Source organism: Leptinotarsa decemlineata, unplaced genomic scaffold (assembly GCF_025532065.1).
Source record: "Leptinotarsa decemlineata unplaced genomic scaffold, Ldec_3_MD MMD2_tig00002974_RagTag_RagTag, whole genome shotgun sequence".
NCBI classification, from domain to species: domain Eukaryota; kingdom Metazoa; phylum Arthropoda; class Insecta; order Coleoptera; family Chrysomelidae; genus Leptinotarsa; species Leptinotarsa decemlineata.
In genome coordinates, this window is record NW_027412578.1 from 13,104,146 (window position 1) to 13,132,092 (window position 27,947).

Genomic DNA, 27,947 nt, shown 5'->3' on the forward strand with positions numbered 1-27,947 from the left:
TATGAAGTATATTCAGATATAAATGCCGGAGATGTAGCTGCAGCAGTATTTTGTGACCAAAAAAAGGCTTTTGACTGTGTAGACCACAAAATACTTTTGCGGAAACTACATTGCTACGGCTGTGAGGGAGTTACTTTGGATTGGTTCGAATCTCACCTAACTGGGCGCAGTCAAGTCGTAAAAAGTGATATAAATTCAAAATATATTAATATAGATCAAGGAGTGCCACAAGGATCGGTTTTGGGACCCACTCTTTTTCTTATATATATATATATATATATATATATATATATATATATATATATATATATATATATATATATATATATATATATATATATATATATATATATATATATATATATATATATATATATATATCAATGATTTACTGTGTATAAATACTTCTGGAAAAATTACCTTATTTGCTGACGACACCACCATTTTATGGCATAGTAAAACTGTTGAAGATTTGAATAATAAGATAAGCAGAGATATTAATGTAATCAAGTCTTGGTGCGACTTGAATCTTCTCTCTTTTAATATAAAAAAACAAATATATTAACTTTCAAATGTACTTTAGGAGATATGCCTCTAGAAAATGAGAAGATTGAAAATAAAGACTGCACAAAATTTTTGGGCCTATATATTGACAGTAAATTGAAGTTTGAAGCACACGTCAACCAATTGAAGAATAAAATCTCCTCAGGGTGCTATGCAATGAGAATTATTTCAAGGGAACTTGGTACTGCCACGGCTATGAACGCATATTATGCATCAATTGAATCTCAACTTTGCAGAAAAAAATATATTGACAGTTGTGGCTCTCTTTGTAATGGAAACTACGTGTCTTATACACAAACATAGGTCAAAATTTGAATATATTTCTTCGTGTCATAGCACTCGCCTTAAATCTAAAAATAATTTTAAATTACCATTGCCTTCTTCATCCCTAGTAAAGGACTCCATTTTCTATAACGGTATTAAAATGCATCTTCTGAGTCATAACTTCCAAGAAGGTCCAGTCAATGAGATATTTGTTGATACAGTTGTGGATAGTTGGCTTTTGAAATTATAATTATTCTGGAAACATGAATGCAGTTTATTTTTTTAGTTAGCCTTTGTCTCAAGTACACAAGTAATATCCAAGACAAGATGATGCTGATCTTCGATTACGAAAGGATCCATTGATTTCTCCACATGACACTCTCCATTAAAAAATACCAGGCCAAGAAGTCTATTGAGTTCATTATATACGTGATTATTTTGAGATAGGTCAAGGATTTGTAAAAAGTTATTGAGAATAGCAATTTCCCTATTAGTTGTACCATGAGTAAGATAGCTAGCATAATTGCTAATATTAAAATCTCCTACAATGTGAACTACACTATTATGTAATATTTATAGTAATTCCAGAGCTTCAAAGAGTTGTTCAAACTCAGCTAGGGGAGTCTGAGGAGGTATGTAAACGTTTAGCACATATATATTTTTATATGAATAGGTTATTTCAACACCAACAATATCAATCAGTTTGAGCGTGGGAAAGTTAGAATCCGACAGATTAATTTCTGAAGAAATAAAGTCTTCATGTACTCCAATAAAGACACATCCACCTCTTGTTAAGGAAGTGCGTTCAAAATTGCGATCCATTCTATATATGTTATATATATATATATATATATATATATATATATATATATATATATATATATATATACAGTGTGACTCATTTAAAATGGAACCACCTCTGTAGAATGTGCATTTTTCAATCAATCTCAATTTTTTTTTATTGAAATATCAAGCATGAAAAACTGTATCTTGACACTAACTTTCACAATTTTAGTTTCATTTCCAAGGCACTCTATGGTTTTTTTTGTTTGTCAAAAACGGCAAAAGTTTATTAGGCAATTTTTGTTTTCAAATTTGACTACACCACTGGATTCGTAGTCGTTATAAATCAAAACTGTCAAATTTTCATTAAAAAATATTTGTTAACAACGAAGTTACAACAACTTCAATTTTGGAAACAAAGTATTTGTTTGTAATTTTTATTCAGATTATAGACATATTTGAGATCTGACAACACTGTCATCACCAAGTAGAACACCAGTGAATTTGTACAGTGAAAATCCGAAGTCAACAGCTCAATGCATTCTACAGTTATAACTCCTGAAAATATGGTAATGTGAGAGATTTGTGGTGCAATCGTTTTGTAATAAAAATCTGACTACGCCACTGGATTTGTGGATAATATTCCCTTAAAATCATTCATTTGAGTGTAGGTTACGAGAAGTGAAAATAAAAATAAAAATTGAATAATTGAATAACAGAAAATTAAAAGTTCATTTTCAAGTTACGCAGTAGTAGACCAAGTTCAGAATCTCATGTCATGGGATCTCCCAATTGCGCTTTTACCAAATCTTGATAGAATCTTGAAGTATTAATGGTCATACTTGTAAGCTTTTTGGAAGTTTCCCAATAATAAATAATAGTACTTTTGTAACAGCGCACCTGGAAAATCACATTTTATGAGATTCTGAACTTACTCTACCTTCTTCTATAGCTGATGAAAACAAAATGTATACAAACAAGTTTCAAAGTATTTATTCAACAATTAATTGCCATTAAGAAAAAACTGATACTAAAATAAACATTCAAATTATTGATATCTCCTCTAAAAGATTGTTTTAGCTGAGTTATGAAGAATTTACAGGGAACAATTTTTGTCCTGCTCTCTGTTTTATTATTGAATAAATGATTTCCATGCTTTAAATCAATTTGATTTTAGCGGCTATGCGGAAGAACGTACTAAGTACTGCATAACTTGAAAATGAATTTTTAATTTTCTGTTATTCTAGAATACACTTCTCGTAACCTACACTCAAATGAATGATTTTAAGGGAATATTATCCACAAATCCAGTGGCGTAGTCAGATTTTTATTACAAAACGATTGCACCACAAATCTCTCACATTACCATATTTTCAGGAGTTATAACTGTAGAATGCATTGAGCTGTTGACTTCGGATTTTCACTGTACAAATTCGCTGGTGTTCTACTTGGTGATGACAGTGTTGTCAGATCTCAAATATGTCTATAATCTGAATAAAAATTACAAACAAATACTTTGTTTCCAAAATTGAAGTTGTTGTAACTTCGTTGTTAACAAATATTTTTTAATGAAAATTTGACAGTTTTGATTTATAACGACTACGAATCCAGTGGTGTAGTCAAATTTGAAAACAAAAATTGCCTAATAAACTTTTGCCGTTTTTGACAAACAAAAAAAACCATAGAGTGCCTTGGAAATGAAACTAAAATTGTGAAAGTTAGTGTCAAGATACAGTTTTTCATGCTAATATTTCAATAAAAAAAAATTGAGATTGATTGAAAAATGCACATTCTACAGAGGTGGTTCCATTTTAAATGGGTCACACTGTATATATATATATATATATATATATATATATATATATATATATATATATATATATATTAACTATTTGGTTTTTGACGAAGGAGAAGGTACCATCAACAAGGTATTAGTACATTTGTATTATATTTACAGAAACTATAAATCCACCGCTTTTTTATGAGTCACACTTTTACTGGGAATGAATTTTTCGATGAAATACCTAGTTTTTGAGTTATTCGCGAGAAACTGTCTGAAAACGTGGGTTAATTGGTTGGAAAATTGAAATATTTCCCATCTGTAGGATGTAGGTTAGTTGAATATAGAATCTAGACTTTCAAAAACTCCTTTAAACAGGGAAACCCTCTTTTCTTCTCGAAAAAATATCCTTTGGAACTGATGTACATCATCTTAACTTGACATTCAGGACACATTCAACAAAACCACAGCATAAAACTTCTCTATTTCGTGAATTTTTCACTTACCATATTGCCTACTTATATAATCGAATACCCATAGAATATAAACCTCACAATAAATAGATCCAACTAATCGAATTACGTCAAAATCAATAAACTTTTCTCCAAGCTCACTGTCCTTGGTGATTTGGCAAAACATACTGAATAACTGACAACTAATTTAACAACATATGGGTTTTTCTCTACGCTTTGGATTAATTTATTCCCGCTACATTTCATTTTTCTTTTACAGTTTGAAACCGACCCCCAAAGACGGGGTGACGAAAAGCAACCCCAGCAAACGCCATCGGGAACGGCTCAACGCAGAATTGGACACCCTCGCAAGTCTATTACCCTTCGAGCAGAACATTCTCAGCAAACTGGACAGGTTGTCCATTCTAAGACTTTCCGTCAGCTATTTACGAACCAAAAGTTACTTTCAAGGTGAGTTTTTTACCCTTCAACAGGAGTTTCAGTGGGAGAATTTTCAGTAACAAGCAGAACGATTGAAACTTTGACATATTCACCATTTTGCGCAATGGAAATTCAACACTTGAATTGGAGTAAGAAACAAGATGGGTGAGTGGTGGAAGGTTGTAATTTGAATGCTGTAGAGTTACTCCAATACATTCCTTACTCCACTCCTGACACATTTGAAGTGTGACACAGATCCATGAATTTCGTGTTTGTCATAGAATAACATGGAACAAAGAATGTTGCCAAGAATGGGAATGACGGCTCGTGCATTCGAGAACAGGGGAGGCTAAAGTCATAAAGACTATATACACATAGAAAAGCCCGCCGGAGGCGCGAAAATTTTTTGGGGTACCGCACCTATTTAAAGCAAAATACGTAATATTTGCATAAATGCAAACAAAAATTGTGTATTGACGAAAATAATACGTATAAAACTGACCATTAAAAAAACAAAAGCAAGGAAAAAGGGCTGTCTTTGAGTTATTTAATATAAATGAACTCTTCTCAGTCAATAAATAATACTTTTCTCTTCTAATATAACAGTTTTGTTAAAAATTGCTACAAATATTTTATAAGCACAAGTACTTAATTATGCTTATAAAAACAGTTCTGAAAGTAAATTTTATTGTTCAGCAAGAACCAACGGGGAGATGAGAGTAAGCCTTTTTAAATTCAACCGATTTTCCCTAACCCGATTTTCAAAAAAAATTATGGCCTCTTTTTGAGCTGCATCTGAAGCTGTTGCTATATTTTGTTTGCTACACAATTTTAATTTACAAGACGAAAATATATGCTCGTTAGATTTAAAATGTCTTTCTATAGAACGAGGTAATTTTTTTAAATCGGAGTATCCTATTTTAGACCACGTTTGGTATTCGGTTTGTACGGAAAATAAAACACAGGGCCAACAAAAAATTTTTCTCGTTTAATGAAGCCGGTTAACCAATCGCATTTATCGTACCAACTAATATTAAATCATCGATTTTGTCGATTATCTGACGCTTTAATTGAAATCTAATTTGGTTGAGGCCTTCCCAGAGTTTTAATAATGTAAAATTTATTATTATAAGATAAAAACCTAAAATTATTTGTCAGCAACCAATCGACTATATCGTCAGATTTTTTTATTTCCTCCAACTTATCCATAATGAATAAAAAAAAACTTACCTAAAAGTGAAAACATGAAAACACCTTGAAATTGAAAGAAAACACTTTGAAAACACATTAAAAATATTACCAAAAAGCACCGCTATAATACAATACTGCATGTTTCATACACAAATAACAAATATTATCAAGAAACACTAAAACGATTTACCGAAATATTTTTCAGTCCCGGTCCGTCACGGAATCCCGTCCGAATAATTAAATCAAACAAAAACAAACGCAGTCGTACACTAACGGAGACCCACTGGAGGCTAGCCTCCTCTATTGCAATAATTTCTGCAACTGAAATTACAAATCGGGACGTATGTCGCTGGCTGGATCGGTCTCGCAGGGCTTGTGTTTTTCAAAGCGGTCGGAGGCTTGGCTGCCTTGCAACGTATCAACGTATGGCATTTATTATTTCGGGTTGATGGTTTCTTCGTTATTCGTTCGTGGGCGGTGCGTTTAAGGTTTGTTGATGCAGGATACAGTGTGGTACGTATTTCGTAGTGAGTGATAGTGTTTTTTCAGGCATATTATGTATTTATAATAAAAATTAATGGTCAAGTAATGATACCCAAGCATTTTTAGAAAAAAATAGTCATAATTATTTGTCAATATCTTTTAATTTATTGCGATGAAAAGCCTCAAATTTTATGGGGAGGCTAAGCCTCCTTGCCTCCTCTGACGAGCCGCCGCTGAAGAATGGTACAAACATTGAACAAAAATCTATTGAAATCTGTTTTTCCGTTAATTAGCTGTCACCCCCTTATGTACAACTCTCAAAAGTAGAAACTTGTGCGAGCTAAGGACTAACGAGGTCTCATTTTTCAACGTGTGATTCCAAACACGTGATGAGACATAATTTTTCATTCGCTATAATTTCAATTTTCCAATATAATCTCATCCTAGTAAGTATTCATTATATCCATAAACATGTTTTAACTGTCCAGAAAGAGGTAGTGAACATTACCGTTTATTGGTTCCTCCTTCATTCATACAAACAAAATTTGAAGCTTGAAATTGAATACTTCTTTATATCCTGATGCGATGTCCGATTTTCGCTTTCCTCCTGCTCATTATGTACATTAAACCTTCAAGCAGCTAATGAGGTTTTATGATCTGCTAAGTCTGAAATTCTGTAGAGATTTTATTTCAACGGTTATATTCTGGGATCCAGCCGTATAACGATCCACCTTCATTTTCTTTTCATTACAGTAATTATTCTTCCGTAATTACTAATCTGTTACTCATTCAGTACCGTTTGGATCTCGGATGAAACTCATCATTAGTATCAATGGGTAACTAAAGCTTTAACTGCGATGATTTTTGAAATGAAACATTTGATATAGAAGCTAACAAAACTCATTTGATTAGTAGAAGTTTGAGTTACCAAAATTTTGAAATATCACCAACTTTAATAACGGAAAATGACAGAATGATAAGCTTTCTGGCTATTCCTGAAGTTTTAGTATAGTCTATCCATTCCCAATTGGAACGGCAATAAAAAGATGAGTCGCCCGGATAATTAGTAAACGTGCTATCAAATGTAGTTGTGTCGTTTCACAATATTTCTTTATCAGTGCCGTGTGTTCGTGGGGTTAGGTGAGGTAGTAAGTGGTTTTAACCGATTTTTGAATACTTTTTCTAAAAATCAATTATCCTAACACCAAACTGATATTTTTGCACTCGACGCGCGTTTCGCTAACAAGGTTAGCATCTTCAGGAGAAGCAAATTGATACTGAATCTAAAGACAAGGGTTAGCTGTTTATATACCTAAATATGCAAATTAATTTGTCAACAATACATATGACTTTCTAGAGACCTTTTGGAACAAATGATAACATTACGTGTGAGGAATCTGTGTCAATCGACAGGGATCCGGAATTTGAAAATAAGGACTTACATGTTCAAGTTCAGCGAGTAATTTTGAATATTCATGAATGCTTGAAGAAGGAAAACTGTCACACTGTGAATAGAATATGCGAGTTAACAAAACTATCTCGTTCGACAGTTCTTCGAGTCATTAAAATAGGGGATGTCATTGACCATGCAATGAAACGAAAACGAAGGAATGAAAAATTTGCAAACGTTGATGGTGCTACAAAAGATGTAGATCTTAGGAGATCATAATGATCTCCTGAGATCATAATGATCTCCTGAGATCAAAATGATCTCCTGAGATCATAATGATCACATAATGATCAGATAATGATCTTCTGAGGACGCTAACTTGGCTAGCGAAATGCGCGTCGTAAAACCGTAATTTTGTTCTGGAGTTGGCAAAGTGTTTTCCATAGAAGGAGCTCGTTGTCAGACGAAGGTAAAATCAAACACAGTTTCAGAAATGAAATGCACAGCATATTTTCCTTCAAAAACTACGAAAGGAGGAATCCACGACATATAAACTACAATATACCGGTAATTCCATGTTCCCGAAGTCTTCAAAAATCGGCCTTATAACTATCATGACGGCATCTATAATTTATAGAAAATTACATATTGTTCACATCAAAACTTCCTACCTCCCATTGCGCGGTGCAATGTATGAAAATATAACCATATGTTACCTGTTTCGAGTACAGTTTTACGTAAAGTTATTATTTCGATTGTAACTCGGGCGAACCGACTTAGAAATTAGGTATTTCGTTTCACAAAATCTGACGAAATGAAAACTCTCTTCTCAGTGAAACACGTAAATAGGACAAATCAAAGAAAAAACATCAATGGAAGTCAAAACGGTGAAGGAGTTTAATTCTAATTTTCTCTCATTATCTTAAAACTCAAAATTGTAGAGTAAATAATACCTAATGGAGAAAGTGAAATATTGTTCACACTGACGAGTACCTGCTTCAATTCAATGTATTATTCACGATGGAAAATTCGCATTGACATACTTCATGTTTGAAAACTCCTTGGACATCTGCCGAGGAAGTTTGAAAGTGAATCGAACAGAAGAAAAATTCCAAGTTATAGTTAGGTTAGGTTGGGTCAAAAGTGCGCCTATTCGACGCAACCCGCAAGGGTTTATTGTGGCTTACACCCAGCTTCTTGACGAAGCCGATTAGTTTATATGATGGGTGATTTTTCAGGTCAGATGGTAGAAACGTGGTTCTACCAAACTCTGAAAACCTGATTTGGTCCACAACGGGGCAGGCACAAAGTATATGCTCTGCTGTTTCATCATTTTCCAAACAGTGGCGACACACTGCAAAACCTAATTGCCTTTCAGGCCAGTATGGCCAGGAATCCAGATCAGAGAAAATCTGTGAAGTCTTCCTATCGAGGAGATTTGCTACCAACTTAGACGTTGCTCGGTAGAAGCCAAGAGCTTCCTAAGCCGCTTGACTGTTCAAGAAAAATTTTATTGACTTGTGAAGTTATAGTTACATATGAAAAATCTTTCAACGGTCACCAACCTTCTGACTGTAACCCAATATATTACTGAATTTATAGGGCCCAAACTGATGTTATTTACACATACTTTTCTCTGAGGCCTTCGGCAGGCTTGACCACGGCATTCTTCAGCCTTTGGATTATCTCCATCCTTATTCGCACTCTTTCATTCCTATTTACGGGATCGCAAACAATATGTTCATCTCAATGGTTTCAAATCTGCCGAATATAGTGCTTCTTCCGGTGTTCCACAAGGGTCAAATCTGGGACCGTTGCTCTTTAATATCTTCATTAATGATTTTGCAGATGTTATAGATGTATATTTTCTTTTGAATGCCGATGATATAAAACTATACCGCTTCGTTGATAACATAGATGATTGTGTGAACCTCTCAGCAAACGTAGGACGGGTTGTAGAATGGTGTTATCGAAATAACTTGTCGCTAAATCCCGATAAATGTAAGGTCATGTCCTACAGTTTGAAAACGAACATCTTTATCTTTGATTATTCAATAGAAAACGTTTCCCTGGTGAGACCAGGGCATTTACTGACCATGGCGTCACATTTAACACTCCAATTTCATTTAATAAGCATATCGATGATGTTGTAACCTCCTCTTGTCGTTTGTACGGATTAATTACACGTAACAGTAGTGATTTCAAAGAAACTTCGACCTTAAAAGCTTTATTCTATGCTTTCATAAGATCAAAGTTAGAATACGCGTTGTGTGGAGCCCCTTTTATCAATATCATATTGATAGAATAGAAGCAATTCAACGACGATTTTCAAAACTGCTAAGCCTAAAAACCGATGGCATTTATCCTCCAATAGGAACACCCCACTCTGAATTGCTACAAAAGCATAACTTTTGCAGTCTCGAAAAAAGGCGTGAATATTATAGTGTTGCACTAACCTATAAAATTATCAAAAGCATAGTTGACTGCCCAACATTACTGGAAAAGTTTAATATTTGCATTCCTAGAATCTGTTCCAGACAGCCGAGTACTTTCTATACAAAAACATCTCGCACAAATGTTCTAGAGAATTCCCCGATCCATACCATGTGTATGTAAATATATCTAAATTATCACTAACTCTGTTAGCCTAACTATAGTCCGTTCATAATTTGTCGATAGCACAAAATGAAGGCCCAAGTCATAAAACGGTCGTAAAACTCGTAAAATCATAGGCGGAGGTTCCTGAGGTGTTTATTCATAAAATATAAAGCTTCAGTTTATATTCGAAACTTGCCTTGAAAGGGTGAAGTTGTTACGAACGAAAATAATCTTTGGTTTAGTACATTTTTTAATCGCATTTAATTTACGGCTCGTTGGTGTTTCGGCGTCTACGGCAGTAATTACCGTCTCTAATATTTATTTTGCGAATTTTGTGCAGTGCGTGAGTAACTTTTTTTCATATTCCTACAAACATATACGTACCTTTCGTTCCTGCTTGTTTTGTTTGATTGCTTGCGATGGCTTCGTCATCATCATCAACATCATCAAGTTTTACACCGGTACTGTTGCGTACAGTCAGTAAGTCTGTCTATTCACCAAGAGAGAAGACTATTGTTTTGAACGTTCACGATGCTCTGGTTTCTCAGAATCCCACAAACACTGTTCAGAACATAATCAAGAGTTGTGCCAACATGACGGGCGTAGGGGAGTCAACAATATATAGGTTCCTATCAGAAAGAAAAAAAAAGGTATAGCTAACCCAAATACAAACGAATACTTAAAGAGGGGGAGAAAACCTATTGAAATTGATGAATTTGCCAAAAATGGTATTCGAAGGAAAATTCACGAATTTTTTTACAAAAAAGAAATACCCAAATTAAACAAAATTTTACAAGAAGTTAGAGACGACCCGGATTTGCCTCATGTCGGACGAACCAAATTGTGGCAAGTTTTAAAAGAATTGAATTTCCGGTGGGAGAAATCAGACCGAAAATCACTTTTGATTGACCGGGAAGAGATAATATGTTGGAGAAGAAAGTATCTAAGATCTATACGAAAATTTCGGGCTGAAGGAAGGCCAATTTACTATCAGGACGAAACGTGGGTAAACGCAGGTCATACTCTCACAAAAATTTGGACAGATAAAAATATATCAAGCTCCAGGCAAGCCTTTATGGAAGGTTGGTCTACTGGTATTTCCCCACCCTCTGGTAATGGCAGTAGATTAATAGTTTCTCACATTGGCAGTGAAAAAGGATTTGCTAAGCATGGTTTGTTGGAATTTGAATCCAAAAGCACAAAAGACTATCACGAGGAGATGACAGCTGATGTTTTCGAAGAGTATTTTGAGCAGATGATTGAACATATACCACCGAACTCAATTATAGTATTAGATAATGCACCTTATCATTCACGACTAGTTGAAAGATTTCCAACGACTGCGTGGAAGAAACAGGATATCATTGACTGGCTGCGGAATAAGTCCCTGCCTTACGAAGATGGAATGGTTAAAGCAGAACTTTTAAAAATTTCCCGGCAACACAAATCTAAGTTCAAGAAATACGTAGTTGACAAAATGGCGGAAAGACGAAACATCACAGTCCTCAGACTTCCACCCTACCACTGCGAATTAAATCCAATTGAACTCATTTGGGCACAAATGAAAAGCTATGTGGCTAGGAAAAATACGTCATATAAAATACAAGCTGTACGTGAATTGTTATATGAGTCTTTACAACATATTACAGAACAAAATTGGCGAGATGCAGTAAGACATGCAATAGAAGAAGAACAAAAAATGTGGGATCTTGACAATATAATTGATGCGACTGTAGAGACACAACCGCTAATTATTAACCTGCAAGTTACTTGCAATTTGTAAAAGATACATTTATTTAATTAATACCTATTTTTAAATGATATAAACTACGATTACTTACAAAACCATTCAAATTCAAAATAAACAGGATCATCTTCGGAATCCGAACAATCAGAACAGTTAAGCTTGTAGACTCCACTTCTGTTTAATTTGTTGATTTCGTCTTTAGAATTTACTAAAAAGTTACTTAAGTTGTTTTGAGATTTAAAGGAAATTTTTGTACCAGGTATGGTATTTTCTATAAATTTGGAAATAACAGTACACATATTTTGATCAAAATAAGGTAAGGAAAAATATCTCACAGAAGGTGAATTAACTAAGGTGGTGGAGTTAAAGGCCAATCTTCTATCTGATCTGAGTTTAAATTTACTAATTAATTTGTGAATAATGGATGGTTGATAACCATTGTTGACAGCAATCTGTTTTAAAGTATTTAATTCTAAATTGAAATTGGAGGGAGATAAGGGAATGTTCAACAATCTGTTAACATAACAATTGAAGGAAGCCATTTTATGTTGCATAGGATGAAATGAATTGAAAGGAATGGCATGATCAGTCTGGGTTAGCTTTCTGTAAATGGAAAAATCTAGTTTATTGTTAGTTTTTGTTATAGTAAGATCTAAAAAGTTTAATTTATTGTCAAGTGAGAATTTAATTTTTGGATGTAAGTTATTTAAGGAGTCAAGGATATCATGTGCTACATTAGAGTTACCATCTATGAAAACCAAGCAGTCATCAACATATCTGTGCCAACTGAGAATCTTATCAATTTTATTAATTATGAATGAATTTTCTAAATTTTCTATGAAAATGTCAGCCAGGAAAGGTGAAAGAGGGTTACCCATTGCTAGGACTTCAGGTTGACTGTAAAATTTATTGTTAAAGACAAAAAAATCTTGGGAAATGCAAAATTCAAGTAAAGTTAATATATCTGTTTTGGTGGAGTCAGAAGTTAAGTGTTGAGAAAGCAAGTTAGAGAATAAAGGTAGGGTTTCAGATTTTGGAACAGAAGTGAACAAGTTGCTAACATCAAAGGATATCATGAGGGTGTTGGAATTAGGTTGAAAGTTTTTGATTTTATTAATTAAATCTAAAGTGTTACTTACTGAATTGGCAGGTTTGTAGTTGGTTACATGTTTTATCACTTGTAAGACAAATGTTGACAAGATAGAGACAGGAGTATTGTTTTTATATAACTTCGAGTTTTTGAACCTGATAAATCTGCTTTTGGCCACCACATAAAATTTCACAATCACAACTTTAGTCCCAATAGAAATTCCAAAATATTACATAAAATAGATAATAAAAATTTCATTAGACTTGACTTGTTTGAAGAGTTGGAGATTTCTAAAGAACTTTCCAACAATGATCATTGTTTGAATACTCAAGTAAACTTAAACAGAGATTTCCTTCCCCTTCATAAGAGGATTATGAATTATTAATTAATCACAGTTTAATAATATAATTTATTCAATATTTTCCTCTACATATTCAATCAAACCGATAATGGATCACTCCTAAAGTTGGTACCATTATTTTAACATGACACTTGACACATTCTGTCTCAAGTTGTCCTTCTTCATAAGATACTTTGACTGAACCACATGGCCTGAATCCAAAAATGTATTTTCTTGGCTATAAGCCTATTTTGTTTTATATAATTCAAATATTACAATGTACAATTCACTTATCTTGATACTTCCTGTTGCCTGACAAGTAAGTAATCTCAAACAATTTTTCCAAATTTCTTAACCTCAAAAAAATTTTACAACTTCAATTTCACTTAATTCCCTCTTCAACTAGATCACTTACTTTCAGATGAGCACTGATGATGACGAAAGTCGAAAGCGCTTTGCAAGAATTTTAAAATATTATACACTTTAATACAAAACCTCTTCGATTCATTATAGTTATTTATGTATCAAGGGAATTAGGAGGGCCTTAATTACCGATGGCAAAGTTTGCGTCCCGAGGGCCTCTGGCCCGAGGGACAGCAATTGCCTGAGGTTATTAAGGCTCATTAATTCCCGTGGTACATAGATAATTTTATTTCTGACCGATTTCAATAAAATTTTGTTCATTTTTGAAACGGAAAAATGTACCAATTCATTACCTTCCCGGTATATTTGAATCAGGTACCGTTGATTATAGTAGAGTTTTCTTGTTGCTAGGTTGTTGCTATGTTACTTGTTTATTAACAGAACTTTGTTATCAAGCTGTGTTTGCGGTGAAAACGTGTTTTCTACCCCAAATATAATGGAGGATATTTTGAAAAAAGCTGAACAAGCAAGAGAATCATTAATTCCATCGAAAAGTGAAGCCGTATACCAAAAAGAATACAAGATATATCTGGACTGGCTGACACGGAAAAATGTTATGCCAAAAGATGCCACTGAAACTGTATTTCTGGCATATTTTCAAGAACTGGTAAGGAATTTTCTATGTTTTTCGGTAGATTTGGTAGTAATTGTGTTTATTCGTTTCAGTCAGAAACGTATAGTCCGAATTCTTTATGGACTAAATGGTCAATGATAAAATCGATGAGAAACGAGATGTCACCAAGTTCAATGAACTACAGGCTTTTTTGAAACGGAAGAGTAAGAGTTATAAGCCGAAAAAGTCTGCTGTTTTATCTCCTAAAGATGTTATCAGATTCCTAAAGGACGCTCCTAATGATATTCATTTATTGCATAAGGTAATTTTTTTCTTATTTTCCTTTTTGTGTGTATTTATTTCCTTTTTTTTGCTATAGGTTGTTTTGATTATGGGTTATTTTGGAGGATGCAGAAGTCAGGAACTTTTGAATATGAAGATATCGGATATAGAGGACCGGGATTCCGTTATGGTAGTGAACGTACCGGAAAGTAAAACTGGTGTATCGAAGAAATTTACAGTTGTGGATGAAAAAGAGTTCTCCGCTTTGCCTTTATTAAGACTCTATATGTCTTTGCGTCCTAAAGGTATTGAACGATTTTTTTTGAGCTTCCGACAAAATAAATGTACATCTCAGCCAATTGGAGAAAACATGTTTGGGAAAATCCCCAGCAAAATCGCAATGTATTTAGGATTGCCAAACTCATCTTCCTATACGGGACATTGCCTTCGTCGCACTTCTGCTACTGCTCTAGCCAATGCAGGAGCAACTATGACTAACTTAAAAAGACACGGAGGTTGGAAAAGTTCCACGGTGGCGGAGGGGTATTTGGAGGATAGCATCGAATTGAGAAATAAAACGGCGCGTATGTTGTCTAGTTTGTCATCAGAAGAGGCAGGTACCTCGACTGTAGTGAACAGAAGCTCCAGCCATACAAAAGAAGAAATTGTTTTCAGTGGCGGAAGTAATTTTCAGGGAACATTTCAAAATTGTACATTTATTATTTGTAATGACGTGAATAAATAAAATATGGTTCAGTTTTCATTTCTATTTATTTTTACTTGTGAAAGGTAGAGGGAATTATAAAATCTATAATGTCCCAAGGGAGTTATGACCCTCTTTATTGATAGCGTAACTATGACGATATAAGCTTATAATATCCCGGTCAGAAATAAAATAAATAATGTACGCCTATGGAACAGCTACTTGAAAATGATTTGTTACTCCGATGTTTAAGGACATATACAGTGGTCTTTCTTTTCTATTTATAATTCCGTATAAAGTGAATATTAATCTCGCAAAAAAGGTGAAATTCGATAAAAATGAAAAAATCGTGGTCAATAGTGACTTATCAAAAACTTTTTCCATCACAATTCCTTCCTGTCATCTCCACTTTCCTAATTGGACCAGCAATCGCGTCGCAGGAAAAATCTCCTCTCTCGAATCGCTTGAAACAATTCGAGGAGAGCCGAGGAAAACGCCGAAAATAATTAGAGCTGTCCCCGCTGAGATGAACGAGCGGGCCCCAATCAGAGGTCTTTTTTCCGAGAGACAGCTGCCCGGACGTCAGTTGGCCGATTAATGGTACGCTGTCCGTCTCCCCTGAGAACCAAGAACCGTGGCGGGGGCCTCATACGTAAATGATATACATGTCATTAGCTAATCACCGGTGGCGGTGACTGGCCTCATGTCCGTTTTTATGAGTCCACTTAAAAGTTTAATATCTCAGTGAATAGAGTCAAAAATGCTTTATTGTCATAAAAGTTTAGGTTTTGTTGACAAAGCAGGCTTAAGAACTAAAACGATCTGAAACATTAACATAAAGGTCAAGAATTTAAAACAAGATATTAATATGGCTCAAGCACACTTCAAAAAGTTTATTGTAAAAGTCTGTGATAAAAAATTTTATATGTTGACAAAACAGGCTTAAGAGCTAAAACAATCAGAAACATTGAAATAAAGGTCAAGAATTTAAAACAAGATATTAATATGGCTGAAGCACACTTCAAAAATTCTATGAATAAAAGTCTGTGATAAAAATTTTATAAGTTGGAAATATAAATTGCATAGTCAGCCGAAAGAGATTCCTCAATGGTATAATAAGCTTTATCTAGCACAGTGGTCGCCAACCTCTTCAATGTGTTGAGCTACTTTGTTAATTTTGGAATAAACAGCTAGCTACCCACACGGAAGCCACGTAACGCAACGTAAATGAAATAATCCACAGTTAATTTATCATTATATGTATTAATTTTACTATTTAACTGGTAACACATAATACATAGGTACTAATAATAAACTAATAACAAAATAACTAATATTACTAGTATGTACTTGTTCATAGGTACATTCCTACCTATCAAACGAAGGTGTTTGAAAAATAAACACAAACTTTTATCCAGCCACAACGGCATGTCACGTATGATTTCAAAATAGTTAATAATAACAACAAAAAAGTAACGCACTATCATGAACATAAACATTGAAAAATAAAAAAGCACGTTCAATGAGAAGGCTGACACTCAGACTCATCGATCATTTTTTTAATGTTTGCAGTATAATTTGATGCAGCCATTCGAATACAATTATCCAAATGTCCATCTGTAAGTCGATTGCGATATTTGTTCTTAATAAACTTCATATTGGAAAAAGAAGATTCACACAAATAGGTTGAACTGATTCACTTCACTTTCAAGGCAACACGGCATAGAGCAGAATATTTGTCTTTACTTACAATAGACCAGATACATTCAGTACTTGAGACTAACGATTTTAAGGCTAAATCATTTTGAAACTCAATTACTTCCATTTCTGTTGCAGCGATGTCTTCGCCAAAGTTCTGCATAACACAAGTTGCAAACATAAAGGGTGGAACAACAAACTGCGCTACTAAAGCCATTTCATTGAAATCCTTATAACAATTTTTGAAGTTATTCTTCAGGGTAGAAATTATTTCTACATGATATTTGTTGTCATAGGGTTCTAATAGATTTTGAGATATTTTTTCTGAACGAATAGGAAAATGCTTGGCATCGCTGTTAATAAGGTTTTGTTCCCAAAACTCCAGCTTTTTGATAAATGCTTTTATATCAGAAATCATTTCCGCTAGTTCTTTGTCTCTCCTCTGAAACTGCAAATTAAGTTCGTTTAATTTCTCTGTAATGTCCATGAGAAAACCAAAATCTCTATGCCAGATTGAATTTTCTAGTTCCGGAGTCGGTTCATCGCGTTGTTTGAAAAATTGAACTATGCCAGATAGGACATCATTAAAACGTTTCAGCACCCGTCCTCTACTTAACCATTGGACTTCAGAGTGAAGGAGTAGGTACCCGTATTGACAGTCAACTTCATTGGCCAAGGTTCTGAATAATCTTCTTTGTAACGCTTGAGCTCGAATCTTGTTCACAATTTTTACCACCAGTTTCATAACGTTGTTTAGTTTCAGGAAATTTTCACATAATGCTTGCTGATGGATAATGCAGTGGTAACAGAGAAATTGCGGAAAAGTTTCATCTTTACGACATAACGCCACCAGACCCTTATCACAACCCACCATAGCTGGAGCGCCATCGGTTGTCAAGCCTACCATTTTCGATATTGGAATTTTCTCGGAAGAAATAATATTTTTCAAATGAGAAAACAACTCATGTCCAGTAGTGTGTCCTTTCAGTGGAATGAACTTCAAAAGATCTTCAATCGTAAAATCACTAAAAACCATCCTGACGAACACGGCCATCTGGGCAGTGTCAACGACATCTGTTGATTCATCTAGTTGGAGTGAAAAATAAACACAGTTATCTGAGTCAGTTCTCAACTGTAAAAAAATATCATTACTCATCACTTCTACACGTCTCATCACTGTATTAGCATAAAGTTGCATAGATTTTATAGCTGAAACTATCTCGTCTTTATTTCCAAAGTTGGCAAATAACGAATCAGCAGCTTCTAAAAACGCCTGTTTTATCATTTCCCATTTTTTTGTGCAATTATCTGGGACACACGGTACGATGCTTCAGTTGCAGCCTTAATTTTGTCGACTGTTCTTAAAAATATTGATTGTTGTCCAATTAACTGCTTCTTTAACTGTTTCAGTTTCTCCTTTCTGGCGGCAGAATGTAGTGGGAATGATTTTTCAAAATTAGAATGTACAGTTTCATGATGTCTCTCAATATTTCCTTTTTTAGCAACGGAGACCGAAGTATTACATAACAAACACACATTTTTATCTTTAACTTCTGTAAAAAAGTATTGTTCTTCCCATTCCGAATGAAAGTGGTATGTCTTTACCTTCTTACAACTGCTTGCCATAATATTATTTTTGTTGTTCTCTACTAACCCAACCGCTGGACGTTGGTTACGCGTTCAGTTTTAAACTAAGCGCAATGTCGCCGCGCCGTGCGTATTTATCCCGTTCAAAGCAATCCAGATCGTTCTCGAACACTAACGCGCTGGTCCGGCTGGTCGGTTCTAGCCGATTCTAGCTTGATGGCGTCAGCGGCAGATCGCTCACCGCAACGTTGCCGCTGTTTATGTTTAATATTATGACAATTAGATTTTTTTGTGGAATTTTCGGAAGCTTCTCTGATTTTTGCAGTTTGTATTTTTTAAATTAAAATCGTTGTGAGAGCTACCATAATTGCCTCCGCGAGCTACCGGTAGCTCGCGATCGACAGGTTGGCGACCACTGATCTAGCAGAATTTTTTTCAATCTTTTTCGAAACTGTTTGTAGCATGTTAACTTTCTGATTGAAAGGGGAAGATTGAAATATTTTTTGCTATTATAAAGAATCGAATTTTTAATTTTTGCTGTTGACAGGATAGGAAGAGGAATATTGAATGTGAGATGAGTGGCATAACTTTGAGTTGAGTTCGAGATGTTATCTTTGTGCTTTTTGTGCAGTAGGCAGACTGTTTCTAAAATAAAGAGGCAGTAGAATGTTAAGATGTGATGTGTTAAAAAAGGGGCTTACAGGAATCTCACACTCTAGCTCTGGTAATGAATCTCACTGCTCTTTTTTGTATTGTGAAAACTTGACTCATTAATATTTGACAGCTGTTTTCCCAGAAACAAGTGGGATTCGAAATACGTATTTTATTCAATCGAAATGAGCTCTCGCTGAGCTCACTGAATTATATAGAAGATACTTTTCTCTACTCAGTTTGTATTCCAAACATTCGTCATGGATTACAACCTGAGTAGAGAAAAGTATCTTCTGTATAATTCAGTGTTAATATAAAGGTATTTGTTTCGAAAGAATTTTTTTCGTGTAATTAAATGTTTATATGAAAGTAGCTGTTTTAGGAGGGCTTTCTTTCAGTTTGTGTCTGAAAGTTGCTTCTCTGCATGATCTACACATCCATGTATAGAGTTACTTATTTTCAAATTGATTACTTCCTTCCTTTCTTTGGAAGATTCCCTCATCCTTTTTTTGTATCAAGATGGAGTAGTAGAAAGCCAAAAACTTTCTTTCCCAAAAATTAATCACTCCTAAAAATATAATCCCTTTAATTCGCTATGTATATCTATAAGAAAGTGGTTTTGGTCAAAGTTTTAACTTTTCATTTAGGCATTTATGATGTAGCATGTTGGACCATTACTCCAAGAAAGGATCAAGGAGCATTGCTTAGACCAAAGTACACTCTTCGATAGTTCCCACGGGCTTCTCATAAACGGGATCAGTCAAAATATTATAACCGTGGCACGCAAGTCCGTGTGCGTGTCGATAATAATTGTTAAATTATCGGGTATTCTTTTTATCGAAATTATTCATTTTCTCTATTGACACCGCGCAGCGTTTACGTAAAACAGTATTAAACGGTTTAGCGTCCGACCGACACGAGAAAAATATGAAATAGACGAACCAAGCAGTGTTGCCCAGCATTTTGCGCACGCAATCAAACCATTAATACCGTTTAGAAGCATTTCAATCACATTTCCTAAGTTATTGTGTACCCCCTAATGATGGATTACCGGCTTTGTTTATACGAGCCTGGGATGTTTTGGTTTTCTGTTTTTTTCTCGATAACAGGGTGGAAAAATGCTCACTTGGAATTTTTCAGGCATCCGTAATCATCAGCATCAATGAAAAGCTGTCCAAGTCTATAATTTTGTTACTCCTTCTGCTTAGTTGTGTCAGATCATCGGAACTGTCGGGGAAGAAAAAAGTTGCTGCAACAAATATGTTTGCCGTTCCAATCTTTACTAATTTGGAGTAGTGAAGTGGACCGTTCCACAGTTGTACTTCCCCTGACAACAGAAATGCCGTGGATTTTTGAGTTTGGAGTGTCTACATGACAAAATGGTACTGGATACAGCCTGTAAAGTCGTCAGCAGTTCGGATCCCCTTATCTGCATGGTCCGTGACCATGAGAGAGCAGGAATTGGAGCATTTCTCCTTAGGGCAGCTGCCCGAGCAGCTGATGAACTCGGTATAGTTTTCGACTCTGAACGAGGTGACCACAACTCTGTCACCGAGTTGGAACCCGTTCAGCAAATAGCTCAGATGAAAGCCGCATGGGGTCTTCTTCAATAACATTGAAGACCTTGGCTTATCAAAGCGCCTGACGTTCGATTTTCTCAGGTCGAGTGGGCTGAAGTCGGAAACTGAGGGGTTCATCATGGCTTGCCAGGATGCTGTATCCATCTTCTAGCATCAACATCTTTGCTTTGTGTTGTCTCTTGCTTTGGCCAACTCTAGGACTAAGCTTTATTCAAGTCAATAACTAACGTTCAATAATAAACTTTCAATTGAATTTTACTTACATCAGTTGCTTCTATCAATTTCATCTAGCAACTCCCATTTTATTAGTTGTTATCTATTGATTTCCTACTTTTCCTCTGGCGGAGTTTATCTGTATTACATTGTAGCTCTAGCAACTTTTCTTTAAAGTCTTCCTTTTCTTCAGCTTTCGGTAACTTTGGCAAGTTCCCACTTTCGTTGGTTCAGAGAGACCAAATCTCTATCAATTTCATCTAGCAACTCCCATTTTATTAGTTGTTATCTATTGATTTCCTACTTTTCCTCTGGCGGAGTTTATCTGTATTACATTGTAGCTCTAGCAACTTTTCTTTAAAGTCTTCCTTTTCTTCAGCTTTCTGTAACTTTGGCAAGTTCCCACTTTCGATGCTTCAGAGAGACCAAATCTCTTGTGGTGTTCTAGTTTTCAGTAAACAGATGAATCTGTTCTGGATAGAATCTAACTGCACCAGAGTTTGCTCAGGGACTGAGTTCCACATAAGTTGTTTTCCAATTTACATTCAAATGAGTTACCAGGGTGAACTACCCGGCCTGTCCTAGAGATGGCGGTAGTTGTTTGAGAAATATTACGGCATTAGAAAGTATGCAATCCATGAAGCATATGTTTCAAGTTTGAAGACGCTGCGTTGTTTGGTATTGGTTTGGCAGCCATCAGTAGCGAACGTTTTCGGTCAATTTGAGAAAATTAAGAAATTGGTCATGGTTATGTGTGCGTGAGCCTGCTCCTTCGTTTACAACAGTAAAATATTGGTGGTAAATTTTATGTAATTCAGTACCGGTAAGGTCAGTTTGCCAAATTAACTCCTTCAGTTTGAATAAATAAAAACACCTATAGATGTCTCATTGAGCTATGTTAACTTTCAATTCATAAGTACAAGGAATAGTTTCAGTTTTTTTCATCTGGAAACAGGACTAGATACAATCATGAAACATATTATTCTGCGGATGTTTATATGGAGTTCAGCATCAACGATTAGATCAGTGTTTGGGGTCGACAAAATTAGAATAGAAGGAGATCGTTGAGAAACAATTTTCAATGAAACTCTCGAACTCATCATCAGTCAAAGCCAGTTAAAGAGAAATTTAGTCGATATGAAACACGTAGGAGTTTCGTAATAAATGCACCTACCACAAAACAACAAATTAAAATTTCTCTACTTTTTTCAACCGAGCTTTAATTAAATTATAGCCAAAGGCAGCCCGCCTGAATTCGAAAAAAATTCACGTTCTCACAATCACAACACTGTTTTCTAATGTTTCTCATGGCAAAGTTAAGCCATTAAGTGAAAGGAAACGTATCCAATTATTGAATCCCACACCAGAATGGTATTTATTGAAAAGATGGTGGAAATCACAGCACGTGGTAAAATTCATTACTGCTGCTTGATCTAGAAAGGGTTTATGACTAAGTCTGCGTACGGGTTTCGATATTTAACTGGAATTTATTGGATATCCTTCTGAATGCCTCTCTCCTTTTGTACTGTCTGGAACTTGATTGAAGGTCAGAAATACAGTGAAAGCAACATAAAGATGGTATTTAGTTGAGAATTTTTACTGGCGATTCATAGTAGTGATTTGAATTGAATGTAAAACGTTATTAACTAATGATGTGTTTTGGTTAACAACGTTCAAAATTATTGAGCTGCTCAATTCAATATTTTTTTAATATTCAGTAAATTGAATATTGCTTGGTAGATACTCGTGAATGTGATGGAAAAATCAGGTTGGGGTGACTTTGTCTCCATTTCAGCAACAGTGGGGGGCTAGTGAACGTATAGTAAAGTTAACTTATTTTTTGATGAATTTCACTAGTTCGGACTTCCATTGTCTACTATATAAAATGATTTGAAATCCCTGAAACAACTAAAAAAGAAGAATTGAAAATGAATAGCTGAAAATAACAATTATATTAACCAAAATAAACCTGTAATGATATAATAGTGAAATAAAATACAAGTAAAAATACAACAATTGAATAAATAAAAATAAAGAAATGAAAAAAGGCAAATAAAAATGAAAAGTGGAGAGATTCCAAGTCACATTAGTTCACGACGTTTCGATTGTTAGTATCTACAATCGTCTTCAAGTGATGACTGGACTGATTCCTCCGAGAGATGACTATTTATAGGTCGTTCGAGTACTTTCACTGGGTCCGTGGGAGGTTACCGTTTTGGTGGGAGTTGGCCATTTTTCGCTTGATGATGGGTTTCCATATGTTGCGTATTTCTACGCTGGCTTGGCTGAATACGTTGTTGGACAACATGTATGCGGCTTCCTTGAATTTTCTCCTAAACCAATGTTCCTCTCTGTGCAAGATCTCAGCTTGGGACCACTCGATGTTGTGTTGATGGGTCCGAACATGGTCTGCTATTCCTGATTTGCTGGTTTCCCCTCGCTGTGTGTGTTTCTTGTGCTCGGCAATGCGAACATTCAATGGCCTCTTAGTTTCACCAATATAGGATTTTCCGCACTCACAGGGTATCCGGTAAATGCAATTCTTGGAATCGCAGTCCGCGTTTGGTGGCCTGGTTTTCGTGAAGCTGCTACGGATAGTGTTACCGGATCTGAAGCAGGTTCTAATGTTGTACTTGGAACCAATTCTTCTTATCCTCTCCGATGATCCTCTGATGTAGGAAAGTGCAAGCACTAGTTGTGACGGCTTCTATTCCTTGCGAGGCTCCTGCTGTCTTTTAGCCAGATGTTTCCCACTTAGTGTCGGTCCTCTTCACCAAAACCTCTAAGAATGGCAATTCGTTGTGGATTTCCTTCTCCATTGTGAAATTGAAAACCCACTCATACGGGACAGTATCTGAACCACGAATCCAACCACCATCAATCGACTAAAAGAGGAATCATCAAGACTCTATTAGACCGTGCTTTTGGGCTCTGTGATACGAAGGAAGGTCTCGAAAAGGAACTAGACATCATCAAAAATGATCTTCAACGGAATGGCTACTCCAAAGCGATGGTAGATGGCTAGATGGCTAGAAGACAGCAGGAGCCTCGCAAGGAAGAGAAGCCGTCACAACCAGTGCTTGCACTTCCCTACATCAGAGGATTATCGGACAGGATAAGAAGAATTGGTTCCAAGTACAACATCAGAACCTGCTTCAGATCCGGTAACACTATCCGTAGCAGCCTCACGAAAACCAGGCCACCAAACGCGGTTTGCGATTCCAAGAATTGCATTTACCGGATACCCTGTGAGTGCGGAAAATCCTATATTGGTGAAACTAAGAGGCCATTGAATGTTCGCATTGCCGAGCACAAGAAACACACACAGCGAGGGGAAACCAGCAAATCAGGAATAGCAGAGCATGTTTGGACCCATCAACACAACATCGAGTGGTCCCAAGCTGAGATCTTGCACAGAGAGGAACATTGGTTTAGGAGAAAATTCAACAACGTATTCAGCCAAGCCAGCGTAGAAATACGCAACATATGGAAACCCATCATCAAGCGAAAAATGGCCAACTCCCGCCAAACTGTCATCTTCCACGGAACCAGTGAAGCGGAAAATGGAAAGCGGGCATAAGTGAAAGTACTCGAACGACCTATAAATAGTCATCTCTCGGAGGAATCAGTCCAGTCATCACCCGAAGACGATTGTAGATACTAACAATCGAAACGTCGTGAACTAACGTGACTTGGAATCTCTCCACTTTTTATTTTTATTTTCCTTTTTTCATTTCTTTATTTTTATTTATTCAATTGTTCTATTTTTACTTGTATTTTATTTCACTATTATTTCATTTCAGGTTTATTTTGGTTAATATAATTGTTATTTTCAGTTATTCATTTTCAATTATTCTTTTTTAGTTGTTTCAGGAATTTCAAATCATTTTATATAGTAGACAATGGAAGTCAGAACTAGTGAAATTAATCATGAAACATTGTCAATCACCTTCAAACATATAAAATCCACCTGAAACTTTCAGTAGACATGTCAAGAAGAGTACTTTTTGCAAAAATAGTTATCAAAAAACGAAAAACAATCAATTTCAACACCCTCTAGATCTTCGAAACAAAGCATTTCCGGACACAAGTTGATATAGACTTTTTTTCTAAAATTTCCTCAGGAATACGTCACTTGAAATTTTCAACGTCACACCCTGTATAGAGCATACATTCCTACTACATCTATATATCTACAAAGGCTAGGGCAACAGCGGTTTCTAAGAATGGTGATCTATTCAAATCCAGTTGGTCATTCAGTAAAATGTTTGAATTTTAGCCCTATTAAAGCACTATAATTTTGATTTTGATCATCTAATCAATCAGTAGGAAAAATGTATCGAATCGCTCATGCGTAGACTTTTTTGGAAAGTATCTTGTCTATTAATTCAACTCTAAACCCGTTGTTTACTGCAATTTGCTCAATGTTATCCACATCTTTATCAAAATTATCTATTGAGTTAGATTGAAGAATTAGTTTTCAGTGAAAAATGTGATATTATTGGAAATAAAGTTTGTGGAATGACTACAGATCTTCATCAAGTAACTGCAAAGTCAATCAGACAAAAAAGTAAATCTACATTAACTGGCAAATCTGCGTAACACAGTGTTGAATGAAATTCGTTCGATTATCTTCCAAACGAAGCACTCAAATCATTTATTTTCAAACGTAGCTTAATCCTTCAGTCCTATCATTCGTAGCAAACCATATTTTGTTAAATTAGTATTGTCTGCCGCAGGGGTTGCTGACTAATAAACTGCCCCAACTGTACACTACTCGAGAGATATATGGACACTGAAATGGAGAACAGATAAAGCATAACTCCATAGGCGTAGTTGGGGTTGAAACCAACTCGGATTAATTGAAAGTTGTGAAAAAAATCACTGAATGCCACTGCGGAGTGGCTATAAGTCATTAACGAAACCTAGAAAGAAAACGAAGCTAGAGGCAGTGACTGTCGACGCCAAAGAAATCTGAAGAAAAAAAGAAAGGTGTTAAAATTTTTCCATGTACGTTCAGAACCCCGTATAAATAGTATCTTGGTCGCTAAAACGGAGACAACAATAATCAATTGGTGGTTTTAAAGACTCGTGACAGCTGTATTGCTTGAAAGCCTTCATTGCCTAAACTAAGTTATTGTTAGTCCATTGTATTAGGGTTAGTTGAACATATTCAGTCCACCTGAAACTGACAGGAATAAAATGAAACTATATACATATTGGTGAAAAATGTTGTTACTATTGAAATGAGCTTGTGTATATTCGGACAACTTTTCACCTGAAAAAACCCGAGAAATTCATCCAAGATTCAAAGTCTGGGGAAAAGGAGCTACTGCTGAAGCTACCAGAAACATAAAAAACCTCAGAACTTGAATGTAGTTGGAAACACCCACTTTTTCTTGACGAAAAACCTCCATGTTTCGAAAACTCATCAAGATTCATGAGATTGAAAATGAATAAGGACTCCTTCAGAAAAACTGAATGACGAGACAAAGAAAAACACTGTTTTGAGTTTTGAAACAAAAATTAAAATAAAATTCAACGCTCTTGATGAATGTATTGCCATGACAAAATGCTTGGAGTTTTTGGGACCATTAGCTTATCTGGAAATATACAAATCTATCGTTCGTTTCTAAAATTTCACAGTTTGGTCGTTACATATATTATCAGCGACACCATGTCGTTACATCTATTGCTGCTTATCGATTGGTATTGCCCAAAAATAACAAAGTTTGAGTTTGAGAACATTATGCATAGTTTCAATATTTAGTTACAATCATATTTGAGTATTCGATTCCATTGGTTTGGTGGCCTATCCTTGAATTTTTCCATCATTTTATCGGTTTTATTGGCGTAATCATAATAATGATATGATTGCCTTCATTTCATCATCCCCAGGGAAACCAACCCCTCCAGATACGCCAGTGGTGCGACATGGCCGAGGAAACGGGGCGTGATGGGAGTCAGACCAGCTGGCCGTTGTTCCAGGTGAAAATAATGAAATCAACGAGCCGAAACAATACGTTCACTAGCCCCCCACGTCTGATATTCGCGGGATCCTAAACTCGCTCATTTACTTCTTGCAGATATTAGCTATTATCTATTCTGAAATCAGGGGTGACCGACGATGGTAATCGCCGGAATTCACACGATACGTCATAGCGACGACTGAAATTGAGGTGTAGCAACCTCTGCCAAAGACATCATCAAAGTTTGTAGTTGAAAAACTATAGTAGTCTGAATGATAGTCATTAATAGTTGGGACAGTGACTTTTTTAACAACCTCGAACAATGTCATACCAAAATTAATGGAGTTTTTTGGTTTGACAAATGTCATACCTAAAAACTCCATTAATGTTTAACTTTTTTCGTCGATTTATATGGTCAATTAATTGTTTTTTACTCATTTTTACTGCCCTGAAGAAGATTCCCACTAGAAGCGAAAGCTTGGCAAAGTAAAGCAGAGTTTTTGATTTTTGATTTTTTGACTGAGAGACCGTTATTCCATTCTACACTACACTATATATATAAATCCTTTATTTAGTCAAAGACTAATAATACAGATCAGTGAGTAACAATTTTAAAAGAAATCAATAAAATCTAAAAATAAAATTGATTTGTTGTCACTTGTAGATTGTCATAAAGCAATAAAGTATATATACATACATATACACACATATATACACACTCATACATACAAAATTGTTAATTACTAATTTACATCTCGTCTCAAATATATTAGCATAAAATCTTGCGAATACATAAAAAATATAAAAAATAAAATAAAATCAATGTCATCGTATAGAAAAAGTAAAATATACATAAAACTACTATTCATTTAAGAATCATGAGTTTCAATCACATTTTTTCACTTTGTATACAACAGCAAAAATATTGAGAATCCATTTCTGATTAATAACTGTTTATATATTTTACTTTTTTTTCAATAGCAATCTTCAATTTTACATCGTTAATAAATCTCGACCAGAGGTCCACTGTAAAAAATTCAAGTGGTATCGATAACATCGTCAGAATTTAGTATAGTCCCGAAAAAACTGGTCAGGGCGCCGCGGAATATTGTAATACGGTGATCAACCAATTAATTATCGAAATTGAATTTTTGACAAATTTTTA

General features: G+C 35.2%; 2 protein-coding genes across 2 annotated transcripts in view; both read left to right on the top strand.

Annotated features, from left to right (window-relative positions):
- The window catches only part of ss (aryl hydrocarbon receptor spineless), a 243,144-nt gene that overhangs the window by 93,121 nt on the left and 122,076 nt on the right, over positions 1–27,947 (top strand). The window contains exon 2 of the mRNA XM_074177529.1: positions 4,124–4,314. Coding sequence (XP_074033630.1) covers positions 4,124–4,314 — 191 coding nt within the window. The remainder of the gene's footprint in view (positions 1–4,123; positions 4,315–27,947) is intronic.
- Positions 13,635–15,144, top strand: LOC141483132 (uncharacterized). The gene is made up of 2 exons (XM_074177528.1): positions 13,635–14,421; positions 14,479–15,144. Exons 1-2 carry the CDS (start codon positions 14,248–14,250, stop codon positions 15,124–15,126), a joined length of 822 nt encoding a protein of 273 aa, XP_074033629.1. The 5' UTR covers positions 13,635–14,247; the 3' UTR covers positions 15,127–15,144.